The sequence below is a fragment of the Vigna unguiculata genome, chromosome 1, assembly GCF_037176805.1.
Source record: "Vigna unguiculata cultivar grain cowpea cultivar isolate G323 ecotype 2 chromosome 1, ASM3717680v1, whole genome shotgun sequence".
Classification (NCBI taxonomy): domain Eukaryota; kingdom Viridiplantae; phylum Streptophyta; class Magnoliopsida; order Fabales; family Fabaceae; genus Vigna; species Vigna unguiculata.
The window spans coordinates 38,711,686-38,729,133 of NC_140792.1; the positions used below are offsets into that span (position 1 = coordinate 38,711,686).

General features: G+C 30.6%; 2 protein-coding genes across 3 annotated transcripts; both read right to left on the reverse strand.

The window, feature by feature from the left end:
* Nucleotides 1-3,342: 3,342 nt before the first annotated feature.
* LOC114192255 (protein MARD1) lies at nt 3,343-5,529 on the reverse strand. Its single transcript, XM_028081919.2, has 3 exons — nt 4,881-5,529; nt 4,014-4,791; nt 3,343-3,821 (listed from the first exon to the last, which is right to left on the reverse strand). The coding sequence occupies exons 2-3, from the start codon at nt 4,751-4,753 to the stop codon at nt 3,725-3,727; spliced, it is 837 nt and encodes a 278-aa protein (XP_027937720.1). The 5' UTR covers nt 4,754-4,791; nt 4,881-5,529; the 3' UTR covers nt 3,343-3,724.
* Nucleotides 5,530-14,472: 8,943 nt separating this feature from the next.
* On the reverse strand, nt 14,473-17,414 carry TRM82 (Transducin/WD40 repeat-like superfamily protein). Of its 2 annotated transcripts, XM_028057939.2 has the most exons (10): nt 17,208-17,414; nt 16,977-17,144; nt 16,713-16,878; nt 16,563-16,619; nt 16,420-16,490; nt 15,754-15,832; nt 15,602-15,661; nt 15,294-15,397; nt 15,143-15,203; nt 14,473-14,992 (listed from the first exon to the last, which is right to left on the reverse strand). In XM_028057939.2, the coding sequence occupies exons 1-10, from the start codon at nt 17,321-17,323 to the stop codon at nt 14,624-14,626; spliced, it is 1,251 nt and encodes a 416-aa protein (XP_027913740.2). In that variant the 5' UTR covers nt 17,324-17,414; the 3' UTR covers nt 14,473-14,623. The 2 variants fall into 2 exon arrangements, with proteins under 2 accessions (XP_027913740.2, XP_085528635.1); XM_085672509.1 differs by having other exon boundaries at nt 16,420-16,619.
* Between the last annotated feature and the right edge of the window lie 34 nt (nt 17,415-17,448).

Consider the following 17,448-nt stretch of genomic DNA (forward strand, 5'->3'; position numbering starts at 1 on the left):
AATATTATAACATATTTGTTGGTCAATAAGTTGAATATAGGTTGGTCCAACATATTACTTCGGCCGATAATATTGCATACGAAATACACTCATAAACAAGTAACATACAAGTTATCCGCACGTAATTTAGTTGTTTGAAATAAAATTCAACTCTAATTTATTTTGATTAAAAAATAATATTTTTATTTAATGTATAATTATTTCTTTTATAGTCCTGTAACATGAAAGTAAACCAATAACAGTTAAATATAATATGTGTGTAAGCTTTTTGCAATCATAATTTAAATAAAGTTCAATACATATATAATATGAAAAGAAATTCTACCAAAATATACAATGAAAATTAAAGTCTAAAATACACATTGTACATATGCAAGATTTTGCAATTTCACTGATCAGACCAAATTGCATCATTCGTATAGATGAAAATTACAGGAAACATGAAAATATGACAAAAAATCTCAATCAAAATAGCACAAAATCATAACCAAATCATACTTTTGGGATAAAAGTCCAACGTTTAAAATAAAATTAAAAAATTGCTTATGAAATTTTAGCAGTTGCATAAAGTCTTTCGATACAATTTAATAGAAATATAAAGATGAATTGAAACCAAAACCAAATTAAAAACCTTGTGTGGATCCTATATATACTTACCAATTTATAAAAAAAAAAAAATGCATCCAACTTTGTATATTTACTTGTTTAGACAATGTAGAGAAGCCTTTATACACGGATTACGAGGAACAAAATGTTTTTCACAAATTCAACCAAACGAGTAAAAAAACAGAGAATGATAAAAAAGTCAAACAGATAATAATAAAATAAAAATTAAGGAGATTCATCATACCAAATTAACAATTTAAATACACGTCTTTACAAAGACTCAAAGAAAATCCCTCACCAAAACATAAAACTTACGTAAAAGTTAACTATAATATATCTAGACTAGCCTGCACCTAAAACTACTAATTAAGCTCTTCTAAGAAGTTATCTAATAAACTTAATAGCAATTAATTACAAAAACATACAAATAAATACAAAAGACTAAATAAAGATTGAATGCAAAATTATATATAAGGTATCTAAATCTTAAATCTTATTTCTCTACCTTTCATCACATAAACCTTATATACCGAAGCTTAATAGTAATTCATTACAAAAACATACAAAAAGATACAAAAGATTAAGTAAAGATTGAATGCAAAATTACGATATAAGGTATCTAAATCTTATTTCTTGACCTTCCATTACATACAACCATATATACTAATCTTTGCTCCTCCAACACTTTCTCTTGGATTCAAATTTTTTACTAGTTTTTTTATATTAGTTTCTGTTGAACATTGAAATACAATAAAGTTGATACTTTAAAAAATTGTCATATATTTTAAAATATCAAAATCAATGTCCATTAATATAGTTTGAAGACACAATAGAGGAACAATAATAAAAGTTTTAGTAGAAAATCTTTTTTTTTTCTTGGTGCATCCTAAAACAAATATTTAAATACCAAAATTAACTCATTTGATATCAATTGGTGTATTGAGGTACGTGCAGTTTGTTAGGTATTGAGCTTCCTTCCTATGTGAAGAAAAGGTCCAAAACTTGAGAAGCTCATTTCTCACTTAACCTAGTGGAGAGGGGCTATAAAGTAAATAGAAAGGCAAAATAATAGAGTCAGAACACACTGAAAGCCCTAATACATATAGAGGGAGAGGTAGAGGAAAAATTATGTTTACGTTTTCCACATAACTGTCACCGTAAATTCGGTCCTGCGCATTCGTTCACTGTTGGATCGGGCTGAGACTCTTTTGTACTCTTGTTGATCATAGTGAAACTATTTCTTTGGTCTGGATGACTCGTGGTTTTTACTCTTATTTTAGGGGTTTTCCACATTAAAAATCTTGGTGCCTTTATTTATGTCTTTGGTGATTTATTATTGATGCTTTTTGATTGTTGGTCCTCATAGATTCTTGCAAATTAGGGAAAATTATATCCGCTGCATTTTTTAGTATATTGATTGTGTTGTTGTTTTCCCATCACACTTAAACCTATAATCCCAAATTAGAAAATTGATGTTTTAGATGGGTGATTTTAAAATAATAAGTGTTAAAAGATGTAGAGTAAGCACCCATGTTTTATGTAATTGATTTTGTCTTAAATGAAAAGGAAAAAGTAAGTTAGATGGCTTTGATTTTCGTCGCTAAAGAAACTTTAATGCACCAAAACCACCAATCTTTCTTGTATTTTGGTTGGAAATCTCAGACAAAAATTAAAGCAATTTATAGTATATAATCAAATGTAAATGTCATCTTATAAGTTAGTTATAAGTTAGTTTTGTAAATTAAATTAGGTTTAAAATTCATTTCTTAATACAATATTAGAGTTGAGATGAAGTGTATTATATATAAGTTAGTACAAATCTCATCTTATAAGTAGGTTTGTCAAATTGAATTAGGCTTAAAATTCATTTATTAATGTATTGCATAAATGTTTAATTAAGTTAATATATATTTATGTTTGCAAACAACAATTTCACTTTCATTTGTGTTCCATAAATGTTTAGATGTTGAAAACAATAAGGTATGAAATCATTTATGTTAAAAATGGCAACATGGCATCTTTTATCCAGTGATTCATATTGTCCCCAATGTAGAGTTACTAGAAGTGTGTGAAGGCAATGATTCAATGAGTTATTGAAAGGCAGAATGGGGAAGAGAGAAAGAGGTAGCAAGGTGATTAAAGGTTATGATAGTATAGGACATTAGGACACCTTTACCTCATCTCTTTTGGCCTTTTTCTTTTTGTCACATAAATCTTTTGCCTTTTCAACTCCATTTACTTCTGCTCCTTCCTTTAATCATCACTCCAGTTATTTCATACCTTTTCTGTTCTCTGACAATAATCTGTTGGCTTCACTATTATGGATTAGGACCAAGCTGTTGGGACGTGGAATAAGAATTTGGGGTATTTAATTAATTCATCACAAACGGCTTTTATCTCCAAACTTTGAAAATTGAGGATTCTGGATTTAATACGTATCAAAGTTTCCAAGGGTAACCTAATATTAAAATAATTGGATAATGAAGTAATGGGTAAGGAAAAGGACTTTTAGCCGATGTATATTTTTTGTGTCATTGTCAGTTTTGTAGAGTATTATTATAATGGTTTGCTGAATTGTTTATCAACTCAAGGAAGGGCTAAGGATGATAATAATAGAGTTCATGCAGAGAGAGAGAAAGAGGAATCTTGTGAGAAATAATTAACCGGTCCCCTTCTAAAACAATAGGTAGCACCATCATTATCATAAACTCAAAGGAAGAAGAAAAAGAAAGGCACTGTTTTCAATCACACATCATCGTTCTGCTTCACCCCAAAACCAGAAGAAGCAATCAAATTAGTCATCACTTGGAATGAACTCTACAACATCCCCTCTTATCTCTATTTGCAAGGGAGAGGACGCAAAAAAGAAGAAGAAAATAACAACTCAAAAGACTTCTTCAAAAAGGGTGGTAAAAAAAAAAGAGAGGAAAAAAGGACATTACTGATTACAATGAAATACTAACTAGTAACTTGTTACTACTACAACTATTCCTAGTCTTGTAATAAAATCATGATGAATGGAAAATTTGGATTTGACTTTGTGCGTTTTTTCCGGTTATTATCCTCATCAAAATGCAGGACTTTGGAGCCACGGTGCATGCAAAGCACACTGGTGAAGTCAAGAAAAGCCATTGCTTTCAAACTCTAAATTTTCTATTCCATCCAGCACCATTTCTTGGTGGCGGCACTCCCTGCTACAGAAAGCTTTCTCTCCTCTGCACAACAATAAACCAGTTCAGTACCTTAAACTAAATAAGATCAATGAATGAATAAAAAGACCATAGAGTACATAATCAAAAGGCTCTCGAGTTTTGTTGTGTTGTGGTTGAGGAGTCACAGAAGAAGGGTAAGATTAAAACTATTGGTGACGCAAATTGTAAAGGTTGGGATGGGAAAAGTGTGTGTACCTATAAATAAAGATGTCCTTGGTCTGGTCAAGATGTTTCTTGCAAGTGTGACAGAAGCTGAGGAAATTTGCGGAGGTAGCAGAATGAGAGTTTTGGTTTTGGGGGAGAGAATAATAGGTCTCCACCACAATGCAATTATTGAATATGTGTGTGGTTTTTGGGTTAGGTCCATGGGATATCACGCATGTATATTCCTCAGAAAGCTCCATCTCACTCCAAGACAGAGCCCTCACACTAGTTGAAACGCAATCATCCTTTGCAAAACTTTCTGACCCAGATGAGTTTTTTGAATCCTTGGGCTTGCTTCCAAAATCATCACCACATGTCTGAGACTCAAATGGGATTTTCACTCTAAGCAGAACGTTTCCTTTGTTGGTCTCTGAACTGTCATGAATTGGGTTATCGTCATCTTTGAAAGCACCAACAAGAGCAAGAGCAAGACCCTTTGAATCAGGCTTGTCCCAGGATGTTCTGCTTGGTGGGGAGGTTTTGTTTGGAGGAGTTGAGAATGGATTTGCAAAGGCAAAAGGGGATAATGCTCTGGCATCAAGAATTGAAGTTGGGCTCCTTAAGGCCTCGGTTCCTGAAGAGAGACACTTGTTTGTGAAATCTCTGAATTTTGGTGACCCAAATAGAGAGGGAATAGTTTTAGCATAGTTTTGAGTGGGGGATTGTTGAGAGCTATGATCAGCCATCAAACCTGGCTTGCTCACTGCTCTTGATCTGTTCCTCAGCAGCATAAGTGGAACGAAAATGATCCCACAAGGAAAATTTACTCCTGAACCAAGATCAACTCAAAATTAGAAAAAAGTAGCAATAACAAAATGTTACAAGGATGGTGAAATATTTATGATAAGTGAAACTCACCCAAAATGGTTATAGAGAGTGATGGCACTAGCAATAACAAACCACTCACACGGATGCAGATTGCTATTTCCTTTCAAAAAGGAAAACACCAGCAAAGGTCCTTTTCCTGGTTCTAGCACTGAACCCTGTCTGGCGTACTGGGAATGTTTCTGTACTTGGAACTCGTTATTTTTGAACTCACGAAAAACTGAAAACAGAATTGGCTCCTCTCGGTTATCTTTTTTTGTCAGTTTTGATATTGAATGAGAAAAAGCAGTGAAAGGCATGTGATCAGCAGCAGCTCTGCCATTTGATCTGTGGCGTTCTGAAACAGATCACGAAAAACAAACAGTTTTGGATTTGATGCTGTGTCTGAGAAAAGCATCATCCCAAAAATGAAGTCTTGAGCTTTGTTTGGTTTTCGTTACCAAGCACATGAACTTCCTGCCACTTCCTCCCCATCACTGATTCCTCACTCTTTTTGATTTTTCTATATTTCTTTTTCTGTTTAATGCTGCAAAGTCTGGGAGTTTAAATAAAGAGCTTTGGTTTTGGAGCAATAAAGAAGAGAAGAAAAAGAGAGAAGAGAGAGAGAGAGAGAAAGAGAGAGTCGTGTTTGGATTCACATGCCAGTTCAGAGATAAACGAAGGAGAAGCAAAGGAGTCGTGTGCATGAAAATCAAACGTTATTACTATATATGCTGAAATGCATCTTTGTCTTCATATGTATGTATTATCTCATTTTGTTTTCTAATTTGACTGAACAAAAACTTCTTTAAATTTATTTTTTTATATGCAGTTAATTTTTAATTTCATCTTCATCATTTAGTGTTGTTTAAATATCAGCCTTTGAACTTATACTATAACAAAATACAGAAATTAATATATATTAGATTTCAGAATCAAAAGTAGAATGCTTTCATTTTTATGTTTGACTAACGTGTTTAATATTATTATTATATATATTTTACATTAAAAACATATAAATGTCTTGAAATCATTTTGTTTTATAAAAAACACTAAATTGTTATGAGGATGAATTTCAAATTAATTGAGCATTAGAAATTAAAATACAATATTTTCCACAAAAATGCATATTACTATATATTATTGTTTTATTAATGAAAGAGAATAAAACGGGCTTTAAGATATTTTTAATCATCAGATACACATGCAGAGCAAGTAATTAAATATTTTAACTTAAACAATGGTCTTCATTAAAATAAAAATTTAATTAAAAAGAATAAAAAATTACAGATTTTTTTGCATACCAACTATTCTATCAACATTTACATTACATTTTCTTTTTCTCTTCCTCTTTACTCATTGTTTAACATTATGTTAGAATACGAACAATAGAAAAAGAATGAAAGAAATTAATTTAAGAAACTTGATTAAAATTTTTGGTGAAATTAAATTAAAAAATTAATGTATCTGTTATACAATTTTCACATATATTTTTATATTGTATTTATCTGTTTATCAGTCATTACTTTTCTTTTATTTCTTTTCGATCAAACAATTGTTGTATTAACTCATCTTCCCTGTTTTTCAAAATAATAATTTGGATAAAATACTCATTATACCATTAAATTATTTAATGGGTTATGATAATCTAAAAAAGAAGCACTAAATGGATTCAATTTAAATGTATATATGCATACGTGATTTAAAAGATTTTGCTCTTAGATTATTATATTAGCTATTAGGTCATCTACTTTATAAGAATATTATACAAGGTATTAATTTATATTTTTTGTTGTTATTCTAATGTATGATGTCACTTTTAAAATTTACTTGAAACTTTTAAATGAATACACATGTTTGAAAATATCTCTAGTTCTTAAGATGTTGCTTAACAAAAAGTAATCGTATCTTGTAAAATTCAACAACTTTATTTATACAAAGAACGATGTTTAACGAGAAGAATGAAAAAAATAATTACGTATAAAAACCATCTGTTAGAACAAAACTTCTATAAATTTAATATATATATTTATAATGAGTTGTTTAAAAAGTATGTGGCATAATATGTTTGCTAGTTGAAGTGATATAAGAATTTTAGTGTGTTGTTGTTTACAAAAACTGAATATATTCTTATAATACTGGCTCTGAAATTAATTTTTATATTACCTAATTGAATGATAAAAAAAATTATTTTTAATTTTTATGATTCAGTTTTAATATTATATATGAGCTACCATAGATGGTATTCGAAATTGAGTTTTAATTGAGTTTTAATTTAGTTTTGATTTTGTTTTAATGTGATTAATCTCCAACCATCCAACTGTGTGAATAAACAGTTTTATTTTTGTCCTTTTTGAAGATTTGAATGTTGTGTTGGGTGATGGAAGGTATTTTGTCCACACTCTCTTTTGCACAGTGCCTCATAACAGGGAAACAGACACACCAGCTAACCCTATCATTTTATTTTAGAATTTACTTTCATTAGTTCATAGATCTCTGTTATCTCTCTCTTAGTAAAACTTTTAAATATACAACAAATAATCTCGTAACTACGTAAAATAATCATCAAATATAATTAAAACATTGAGTACATCACTCTTTCTTTACAATTCTTACCAAACAATAAACTAAAAGGCAACAATTAATATAAGTTAAAAATAAAACACCACACGCAAATTAAAGTGAAAACTTAGGTCAACCAACCTTCTTTTATTTCTTCTTTAATATAATCATATTATTACAAAACAGTAAATGGGCATAGCCATAATTGGATGGTTAGTAAGGAAAAGATAAGTCATGGAGACTCAATTTGATTAGAGATAAAAAATATTTATAATATATAAAGAAGAATAAATCGTATTTTATAAATTAATTTTATAAAATTAAATTAGATTTAAATTTTATTTTTTTAAATATTATCAAAGTTAAGGATTATAAAAATATTTGTGTTTGTGAATATCTCTGAATATGATTCACGATTAATAGTTAACATCCACAAATATTTTATACTTGCAGGTAGTGAGTAACGGGTATTTTAATAACCGTTTATAAATAGGTATGGTGTGGATATCATACTACATAAACTCATAAATATCCGTTTTCGACAAAAAATTAGAATTAAAATTTAATTTATATTTTATTAAGATAAATTTAATTAAATTTAAAATTAATTTAATTTATATTTAATTTATATTTTTTTGTAATTTTATTTAAATTTTTATTTTAAAACTTTATAAAATATTTTTTAAAAATATTTATAAATATCTACGTATATCCGTAAATTTAAAAAAATTCACATATATATTTTAAACAATTATTAGACAAGCAATGAGACAAAAAAAGATGAATTTGTTTATTGTAGGTAAAATTAATGAATAAACAATATCTGTATATCCGATCTGATCCGTTATCATTTATAACGAAGATATATAATAATATCAGTTGGAGTGAATATAAGACAAATTTATAAAATAGATGTAAATTTTATGTTACAAAGTTAAATTAAACTTAACCATTTACGTCTTAAATAAACGTTAAACCTGAGTTAATCATTTAAGTTATAATATTTTTCATTTATATTAAACAAATAAATAAATAAATGATGTAAGATATGAAACGGGACACAAGGCACAGAGACGTAGACTGCATAATGCATATTGCTTATCCTCGTGGATGGGGCCCACTAACGAAACCTACCTGTCCCACGTAACGTACTTCTATTATCCGTTGGCTCAAATGGGCCCACCAAAGAGCCGTGTCCTTTTCGATCTTATCCAGGGCCCACTTTCTCCTTACTGGGCCGTGTATCTTCTACTTTATATAAGACAAAAACATATTTTCTGCCAAAAAACAGTAATTAATTTCGACTATTAAATCATTTTTCAATTTATAAACAATGAAATAATTTAAAAATCAGTCTTAATATTCTGTTGAGTTAGTTCTCGTAATTGATTACAAGGAATCTAGTAATTTAAAATATCAAGTTGGAAACATGGAAATGACATAGCGATCCAATTTTTCTAGTGGATTAGAATTTGGCCTAAATTAACAACTAATTTTGGTTCTAATACAAATTATTCCTGGTGGCTTGTTTTGAAGGAAAATATCAGCACCAGTCCACGTGGTTGTGTTTGGAACACATGATTTATCCGAAACCGTTAAGGCTTTCAGATCTGAATTTTGAAATCATCATTTTCACATAATCAAATTAATTTGTTTACCAGAGTTCCTAAGTCAATTTTATCTGCCAAAACACGAAGGAAAATGACTAATAATAATATTATTCTTTAAACATAAAAATTATATAATGATTGTAAATTTTTAAACGAAATATTGTAATTTATTTACCATAAATTGCATAAAGTGCTCGCCAACATTTGCACTTCTCTGTTTTCAGAAGCTCCACGTGGATAAAAGAAACGTGGCGAAAGAGGAGTGTGGAAATTGCAAACTGAAATATTTGGCATGTATTTAGAATTATTGGATAACATGGGGTGTTTGGTCACACAATGAATACGATTGTGGAAACCAAAGTTCGTAAAAAAATAAATTGAATTACCCCTTTTATTTCATTTTGAATGAAGGAGGAAATAATTTTTTTCCATTCAAAAAATGTTATCTGTTGCAGGTGGGTGAGAGAGATCGCAATATATACCTCTCATGGTGCTGTGTGTTGGTACAGTGAACAATAAGAATAGAAGAGTCATCCACAAATGTATTGACCAGAAACCTTTTTTAAGGATTGACCCATTTTTGTTTTTAATTATGTTTTTCATTCACAGTATTTAAAACATATCGTTTAAAAGATTCGAACTTGGTTTTACTTGAATCAGTGTCATGGAAGGGATGTGATGATGAAACAGGATTTTATTTCATTTAGTTATATAACAATCCTGATCAATTATAACCTCACAGTGTTAAAATTACTGTGTCTACATGACATCTATAATTAATAATCCAACAATTAAAATATGGATTAAGTTAATAAAATTAGTTTTGATTTTAATATAATTTGACTTGACTCGTTCTGAACTTGGCTCCATCAAACACTAGCTAACTCAGAAACTCTAAAATATCAAAATTAATCATTAGAATGATTAAGTTCACCTTTTTGAATTAAAGTTTCCGTAAACCTTTTTTCAATACGAAAGAAATTAACTCTTACTGTAAATTAATCAAATAGGTGAGAACTAAATTTTTAAATTTTACTAGAATACGAATAAGGAAAGAAAATATGAACCATGGACAAATTTTCTTTATGAAAGTTATGAAGTTAAATAATATTGGTTGATAGTAAAATTAATTATTGAAGTATGTTGGATAGAGTTGCTTACACACAACCATAATTGCTTAAAAAAGTTATGCATGAAGAAGTATATTAATAGAGTTATTCATTGGAGCTGATAATGGATTTTAATATAACTCTTATATGATTTTAAAGTAATATAACTCAAGCTTAATTGAATCCCACTAAATTAATTCATAAGATAAAGATTATTTTAATTTATGCTATAAATCAATCTTATACGTTGATGTGAAATTTCTAAAAACAATAATAACATATTCGAAATACTAATAACGTTATTAAGTAAAAGTAAATAGCATTGATTGTTTAGTATTAATGTGAAGTGAGTGTAGAATAGCAAAGTTTATATGACATTATAAGGATTCAGAAAATGAAGTTGTTTAAAGTGAAAGTGTTATAAATGGGGTGAAAATAGTAAGTTGGGTTGAATTATGAGGTTTTGGGTAGCTAGAAGACAAGAAGAGTTGAGACATAGTGATGGCGGAATAAGGTAAAGGAGTTAGGTAGAGTGTCACCACCCTACGTTGATGTTAATTATAATGCAGCCAAATATGGAGAAGGGGTCCCAAAAGCAACGTCAAAACTTCGAAATGGAACTCCCATATACTCACTCTGCAAATCACCACAGTCAAAACCCTAATATTTCACCTTCCTTCTTATCACACCATGGATGGATCTTAACATGTTATACTACGTTCATGCGATTCTTCTATACACTGTTAAAACATTAGCATAGAAATATGCATGGTTGATCATCACGAAATTTACGTGACTGAGTTTTTTTGGATAAGGATGAAGTTATTGCCATAACATAACCTACGATAATTACTTCAATCTTTGGTGTGCGGCTATTTTCTAGATAAATCTTAAAGAAACACAGGACCACGTTGTCAGAACCATATAGCATTAGACACATTAGGGATGATGAGGATGATGTTATCCCAAAGAACACAACACGTATTATTATTATTATTATTAATTTCATTTTCTTTTTTTTTAAATGTGATGTACGTTGTCCTGTATACTAAAATCAGATTATCTAAATTCGTTATTGAGATCGAGATTCTCTCATTCTTAAACTTGGTCATGTTAATTAATACTTCAAATAGCTTCATATAATATACTCTTGAAATGCATAAATGTTGTCACTCTCTGAGATTTCGTATTTCATGTTGTCTATTGAACACGATTTTATTAATCATTCATTTAAAATGTTACAGTGAATATTTGTGTTTAAAAAATATATTTTCTCCGCTGTATAGATATACGTATACATTATACAAATGTATACGGCAGTTATATTTCGTAAAACTGAGGAGGAATCGTATCCGTACACGCATCATTACATGTCATGCTACTCTTTCTCTGCTTCAATTCCTTTGTTTCTCACTTTCCTTTGGTACAAAAGATTAGAAAGCCACGTCAGCATCTACCAAACAATTTTTCATTATATCTCAAACTAGTTAATAATACAAGAAATGCATGGTGCACTTAATCCATGGCCTTTGGTGGTTTGGTAATGATTGAGACTCAATCAATTAAACATTTTTGTTAATTTATTTTTACCCAATTATAATTTTAGTCTCTTTTTAATTTTTTAATTTTTTTCTATAATTTTAAGTTTTTACTTGTTTTATACTTATTTTATATAAGGTTAAAATATATTTTTTTCCTAATTTTCGTCAAGTTTTATCAAAATAAGTTTTAATTGTGTTTGTGTTCAAATAGGTCCAAATTTTCGTCAATTTCATTCAATTTGATCATTTCTTGTTAACACCGTTTAAATCATTAATGATCCTACACAGTGAATGTCATGTGTCACTTCGTGAGTTTTTTTTTTTTAAATGTACATGTGTCAACCCAGCATGTCACGTGTCAAAGTCAATATTTTATATTCAATTTGGTTCCTATATTTGTTATTTTTATTCAATTTAGTCCCAGTTTTATTTAAAATTGACCAATTTTGTCCCTCTTAAGGTGAGACCAAATTTAATTTTTATATAAGTTATAATGATGTGAATTTTAATATATTATATAAAAACATTTAATAAAAAATGTGAATTTAATATAAAAATTAAATTTGGTTTCAATTCAGAGAATGACAAAATTGGTTCATGTTAACAAAAGTTGGGACTAAATTGAACAAAATTAACAAATATATGGACCAAATTAAATATAAAAACATTGACTTTAACAGGTGACACGCTGCTGGGTTGACAGGTGGACATTTAAAAAATTAAAAAAAAATTAAAAAAAATTTAAAAAATTAGAGAAAACTACAAAGTGATACGGAAAAGTCACTGGTGATTGTTAATGATTTAAATGATGTTAGTAAAAAATGATCAAATTAAAAAAAAAATAATGAAAATTAAAATCTATTTGAACACAACAACAAAATTAAGATTAATTTGATAAAAATTAGAATCGAATTATTTTAAATATAAAGTTGCTTGTGTGTAAAACTATAGTTTATTTTTTTTGTTTTGGTGAAACTATTAGTTTGTCTGATATTGATTGGAATAACAGCGCCAAGTTGGTATCATTATGAGTTAAGAGGATCAAATGAGTGGAGTTGCTGGGTTGAGCCAATGGTTATTGAACTCATCAATTCAATCATTTCGGTTGTTATTAATTTTTTCACCTCAATCGATGCTGACGTGTTGATGTATCGTTGATATGATGAGATGGGTCCAAGACGCGTCATCGATTGAATGGAACAATCTTGTTTACAAAGCCAAAAACTCTTTTGACTAGAGGAATCGACTCATTTTTCCCCAAAAATAACAAAAGAAAGATATTAATGGGAATGAAAATGTGATCCTGACGAGTCCTACGCAAGTTTTGGTGAAGAAACTGTGATAAGGACAAGACACTATTCTGGACAAGGTTAAAAAGAAGACCTGTGTTGTTCAAGGATTTCTATAATTGGGTTTCTAAGTTATCTTCGGCATTTCTTTAGAATGTTAGGTCATTATACACTCAATACAAAATAGTACAAAATAATGTATGTACACAAAAATCTAATCTGTCTCGAATATAAAAATAATTAAAATTAGATCAGGGAAATTAAAATCAATTACCCAATTTCATTTCAATTAATTGTTAGAACATGTCACGTGTCTTGAAAAATGTTTTTTTTTTAATTTTAAAAATGATTATTGCAACTTAGGACTTTCAAAATTTTGAAGTTGGTATTATTGCAATATATTCCAAAATTTATGGAACTAATTAAATTGTCCTGAGTATTTTTGTAGACAAGCAAACCATGATAATTAAATTATTACATGAATGTCCTAATCGGTTACAAAATAATGAAAACTTGAATATTTAATATAGTTTTATTTTAATGTAGTATACTGTTCGTAGATGAAACTCAGACGAAATAAAAAAATTATTCAATCAATTATAAAAATAAAAAAAAAGATATATCGATGGTCCATTACAATAAACATAATAATCGGTTTCAGGTTTCAGAGTTGGTTTAGACCTTTAATATGTATATTTTCTTACACGGTATGAATTACTCGTATCTGTAATCAGTTTAAGATATATGAAAAAGCAACATATTGTTTTTGAGGAATTCAACACCGTTCCACAATTCTAAGAAAAACTAGCGAGATCTTTGTTCTAGGTTTGACACAACAAATGTACATTCTCTTTGTATTTTCAAGGATTGAAGCAAATGGTGAAAAATCTAAGAAATAATATTGAGTAAAGGCTATATTATTTATTCATCTTCTCGTAATCGTAAACCGATTTCGAGATTATAACAATTTTTTTTCAACATCAAATGAATCCTTAACACAGACAAATTTATATATTTTTTTTCAGTTATTCAAATTCCTATTCGCCACCCTTCGTATGCATTAGTGATTATTCTGTCTAACAACTAATAAAAGGGAAGAAAACATTTAAAAGATAAGTTTTTTTATCAAAAATGTGTTTGTTAACATTGTTGAATTATTTTATTAATTCGTTTTCTCTAATAAGGAAACTTTATATTCAAACCAAATTTTAAATAACTCATCAATGTATTTTTGAAATTTTAATTAAATATATAAATTTAGATTAATTTCTTAAAATATGATATTTAAATTCGTATCCTATTTTTTCAACTCACCACTAATTGAGAGTCGAAGTGATATACCAACGCATCAGCTCAGAAATAAAGTTCAACGAAACACGCTCTCGCACACATGATTGCGAGGAACGAAACTTGCCTCGTGTTATCGTACTCTGTAGAAGAGCTGAGAATTCATGGACTCGTGCTATAGATAATGTAACAGAGATGAACAAAAAGATACAATATGTTAAGAACAATGTTAAAATAACTGAACAAAATTAATGGCAATCTGGTTTTAATATATCAGATGCACAGTTTATCAAAATAAATAGAATGGATAGTCAGGAATCTTCTATGGAAAATGGTGATCAAGGAGACCGTGCTAAACTGCTTCATATATAAATAAAAACAAAATGAAAAAGAAAAGTGCTAACCCTTTAGTTTTCTATCATTTCTGCATTTCTTCCTAGATTCTCTATTCTCTGAAGGGTATTGTTTTTTTATCAACAGGTGACCCATTGCTGTTTTGACAGCTTCAGCTGCTGCTAAAAAAGCATTGTCATCAACGGATGCAGTTCCTTGCAACGTTTCTAGCAGTTTTTCTCCTCCAGGTATGCTATCATCTCCCACAATAACTGGTTCTTGCTCAACATCTATACCAGAAATTACTCTTACACGAGCCAACGCGGGATAATTGCAACCAGGTAAAGTAGAGACACCAGTAACCATCCACAATGTCCCTGTAGAAGGGCTCGCCAAGCAGGTGGGAACAAAGGCCTCTCCACCAATTGAAACTACCTGGAGTTCCCATCATCATAAATGAACAATAGTTAACACATGAGAACAAATCTAACTTCACATGTTAAAAATAGAAACAAACCCTGACTAAATATTACCAGAATGAGACAAGTGAATAATGGTCATTTCAAGCATGTGTAAGAGCAATACCTTGGAAACAGAAAGAGTTTTTGCAGAAACATTGCAACTCAACAATATTATTCCTTGCAAACTACAGAGTTATCAAATCAAACTTGTCAGAAAACCAAAACAAAATTCTCCCAGTGAGAAATATGCGAGAATGCTATAGTGATAAACTTGCCTCTGAATGGCCACCGCAACAAGCAAACCGTCAAGGACAGTGCATAAATCAGTAACAGCATGGTCATGATCCTCTGCTTTGCCGTCAGACTCTAAAAGTCCTGCCTTTGGAAACAGAGGATGCAGAATAAGAAAGTAAAAACCAAGTTGAACAGCAAAAAATAAGTCAAATCCACAACCTTATATAAATAAAATTTATTTCATATATGTGAAGAATTGGCAAGTCCAGTAATAATTTTCGAAATGCTTCCACAATGAAAATATATATATATACACACAACTTTGAGCCACCAAGAATTGAAGAAATACCTTAGTTGCAACCTCACAAGTATCTAGAAGTGCTCCAGACTCGACATTCCACAATCGAACCTGAAAAAATCAATTCACAGTTTGATAATGTTTTCATCTAAAAGAAAATAGAAAGTAGGCCTGAATCCTGAAGGGTTGAATGAATTACTAACTGTGGCATCCCCACTGCCAGAGAGAAGAAGGCCTTGAGGGCATTCCTGAGCCTGAACGAACGCAAGGCAGGAAACAAACCTGAATAGAGATGCATATTCATTTATTCTAAAACCAGGAAGAAAACTTTACTTAGAAAAAAACAAGACAGCTTCATTCATTTGTCTAGGAGGAAAGTAAGCGTACGAGAAACAATCACTCTGAAAATATCTCTAATAAGACGATCTCAATATCTTAGGACATCTCCAATGCTAGAATGCATTGCAGGTTTTTAACGCACTTTTTGTGAACTCAGCTCATTAGTACCTCACAATTAAAGAACTTTCAGTGATTTTCTCTTGTGCTAAAATCTAATGAGTTCCTAACCTATTTTAATGGATCCCATTATGCATTCTGTTTTTAAAATTTAATTCTTTTTCCCTCCATTGTTGTTTTTCTGCTAATAACAAGTTCTTATGGCCAACTCATTTTTCTCTAATAAAATAATGAAATAAGAATTGAGTTTTTACTCTAAAACGCACAGTAAAAACTAGCATTTGAAATGCCCTTAGTATTGTTTAACACTAGAATAAATTACGCAACCATACGCAGTATCCACAGTCATGGAAATTTGATAATGGCAGTCATTGAACGTCATCAAATTCAACAATAATAGAAGCAACTCTTACTCTGTATGACCAAGACAGAAACTTTGTATCTGGTGAGCTCCATTTAAGGGATTCTTCGGAAAACAAGTAACCTGCGATATGGATATAATTATTAGTGAAAAGAAAAAGGCAACAGCTGACACGAACTTTGAAATAATGCTCACACGAATTTTGAAATCACGATCAGCACTTAAAATGAAGCGACCATCCGGGGAAAATTCCTGCATAAGACAATGGCATAGGAACAATTAGAAGAAAGTTAAGTAAATTAATTCGAAAAGCAAAAGGAAGAAAAAACACGTGACGTGACAGACCAAGCTAGTGATGATACTGCAATAGTGAGAAAGAAGAGGTGCCGGTTTCTTATCGTGTAACGGAGGATCGAGATCCACAATCCAAACAAGGCCGAATTTGTCGGCGAAGCAAACGTAGGTTCCGTCGTCGCTAATTGCAACAGCGGATACTCTCTTCTCGGAGGACCTAATGTCATCAGCAAAAAAGGAAAAAAATCAATGATTGAATTGAAAGAGTGCACGTGAACCAACACAAAGCAAGAGCGAGAGAGAGGTTGAAATTACACGTTGGTGATGCAACGCCATGACTGTGTTGACCAGACCTTGACAGTTTTATCGTCACCGGCGGACACAAATAGTTTTCCTTTGGCGCCGAAGCGAATGGCTCTGATGTTGTCGGTGTGGAAGGGGGAGGCGCCGGAGTCATCCGTTAATGAAACTGCGGAACCGGCACTGCGGGTTTATCAGTATAACAAGTGAGTTGAAGTGAAATGAGATAAATGAAGTTTTGCTTACAGGAGGTCGAAGACGCGAAGGTGATGACCAACGGCGACGGCGACGGAGCATTGGTCGGGGTGAACGGCGATAAGTGCCGGAGCGACTTCGATGTCCTTTTTGGGTTCCGAATCCATGCTGCCACTGAGAAACTAACCTCCGTCTTAGGGTTTGGCGCTTCCCCGTTCCAAATATTGGGCTTTCTAGTTTCTCTGTAACCCACTAACAAAAAATAAAACCTCCACGTTTAAATATGCTTTTT

Coding starts and splice junctions, on each gene's coding strand:
- LOC114192255 (XM_028081919.2), bottom strand. CDS start 4,753: ATGCTGCTGAGGAACAGATCAAGAGCAGTGAGCAAGCCAGGTTTGATG. Junction 3,822..4,013: donor AAGGACATCTTTATTTATAG/GTACACACACTT, acceptor ATTGTTGTGCAG/AGGAGAGAAAGCTTTCTGTA.
- TRM82 (XM_085672509.1), bottom strand. CDS start 17,323: ATGGATTCGGAACCCAAAAAGGACATCGAAGTCGCTCCGGCACTTATC. Junction 15,398..15,601: donor CTTGTGAGGTTGCAACTAAG/GTATTTCTTCAA, acceptor CTGTTTCCAAAG/GCAGGACTTTTAGAGTCTGA. Junction 15,204..15,293: donor GTTGCGGTGGCCATTCAGAG/GCAAGTTTATCA, acceptor ATAACTCTGTAG/TTTGCAAGGAATAATATTGT.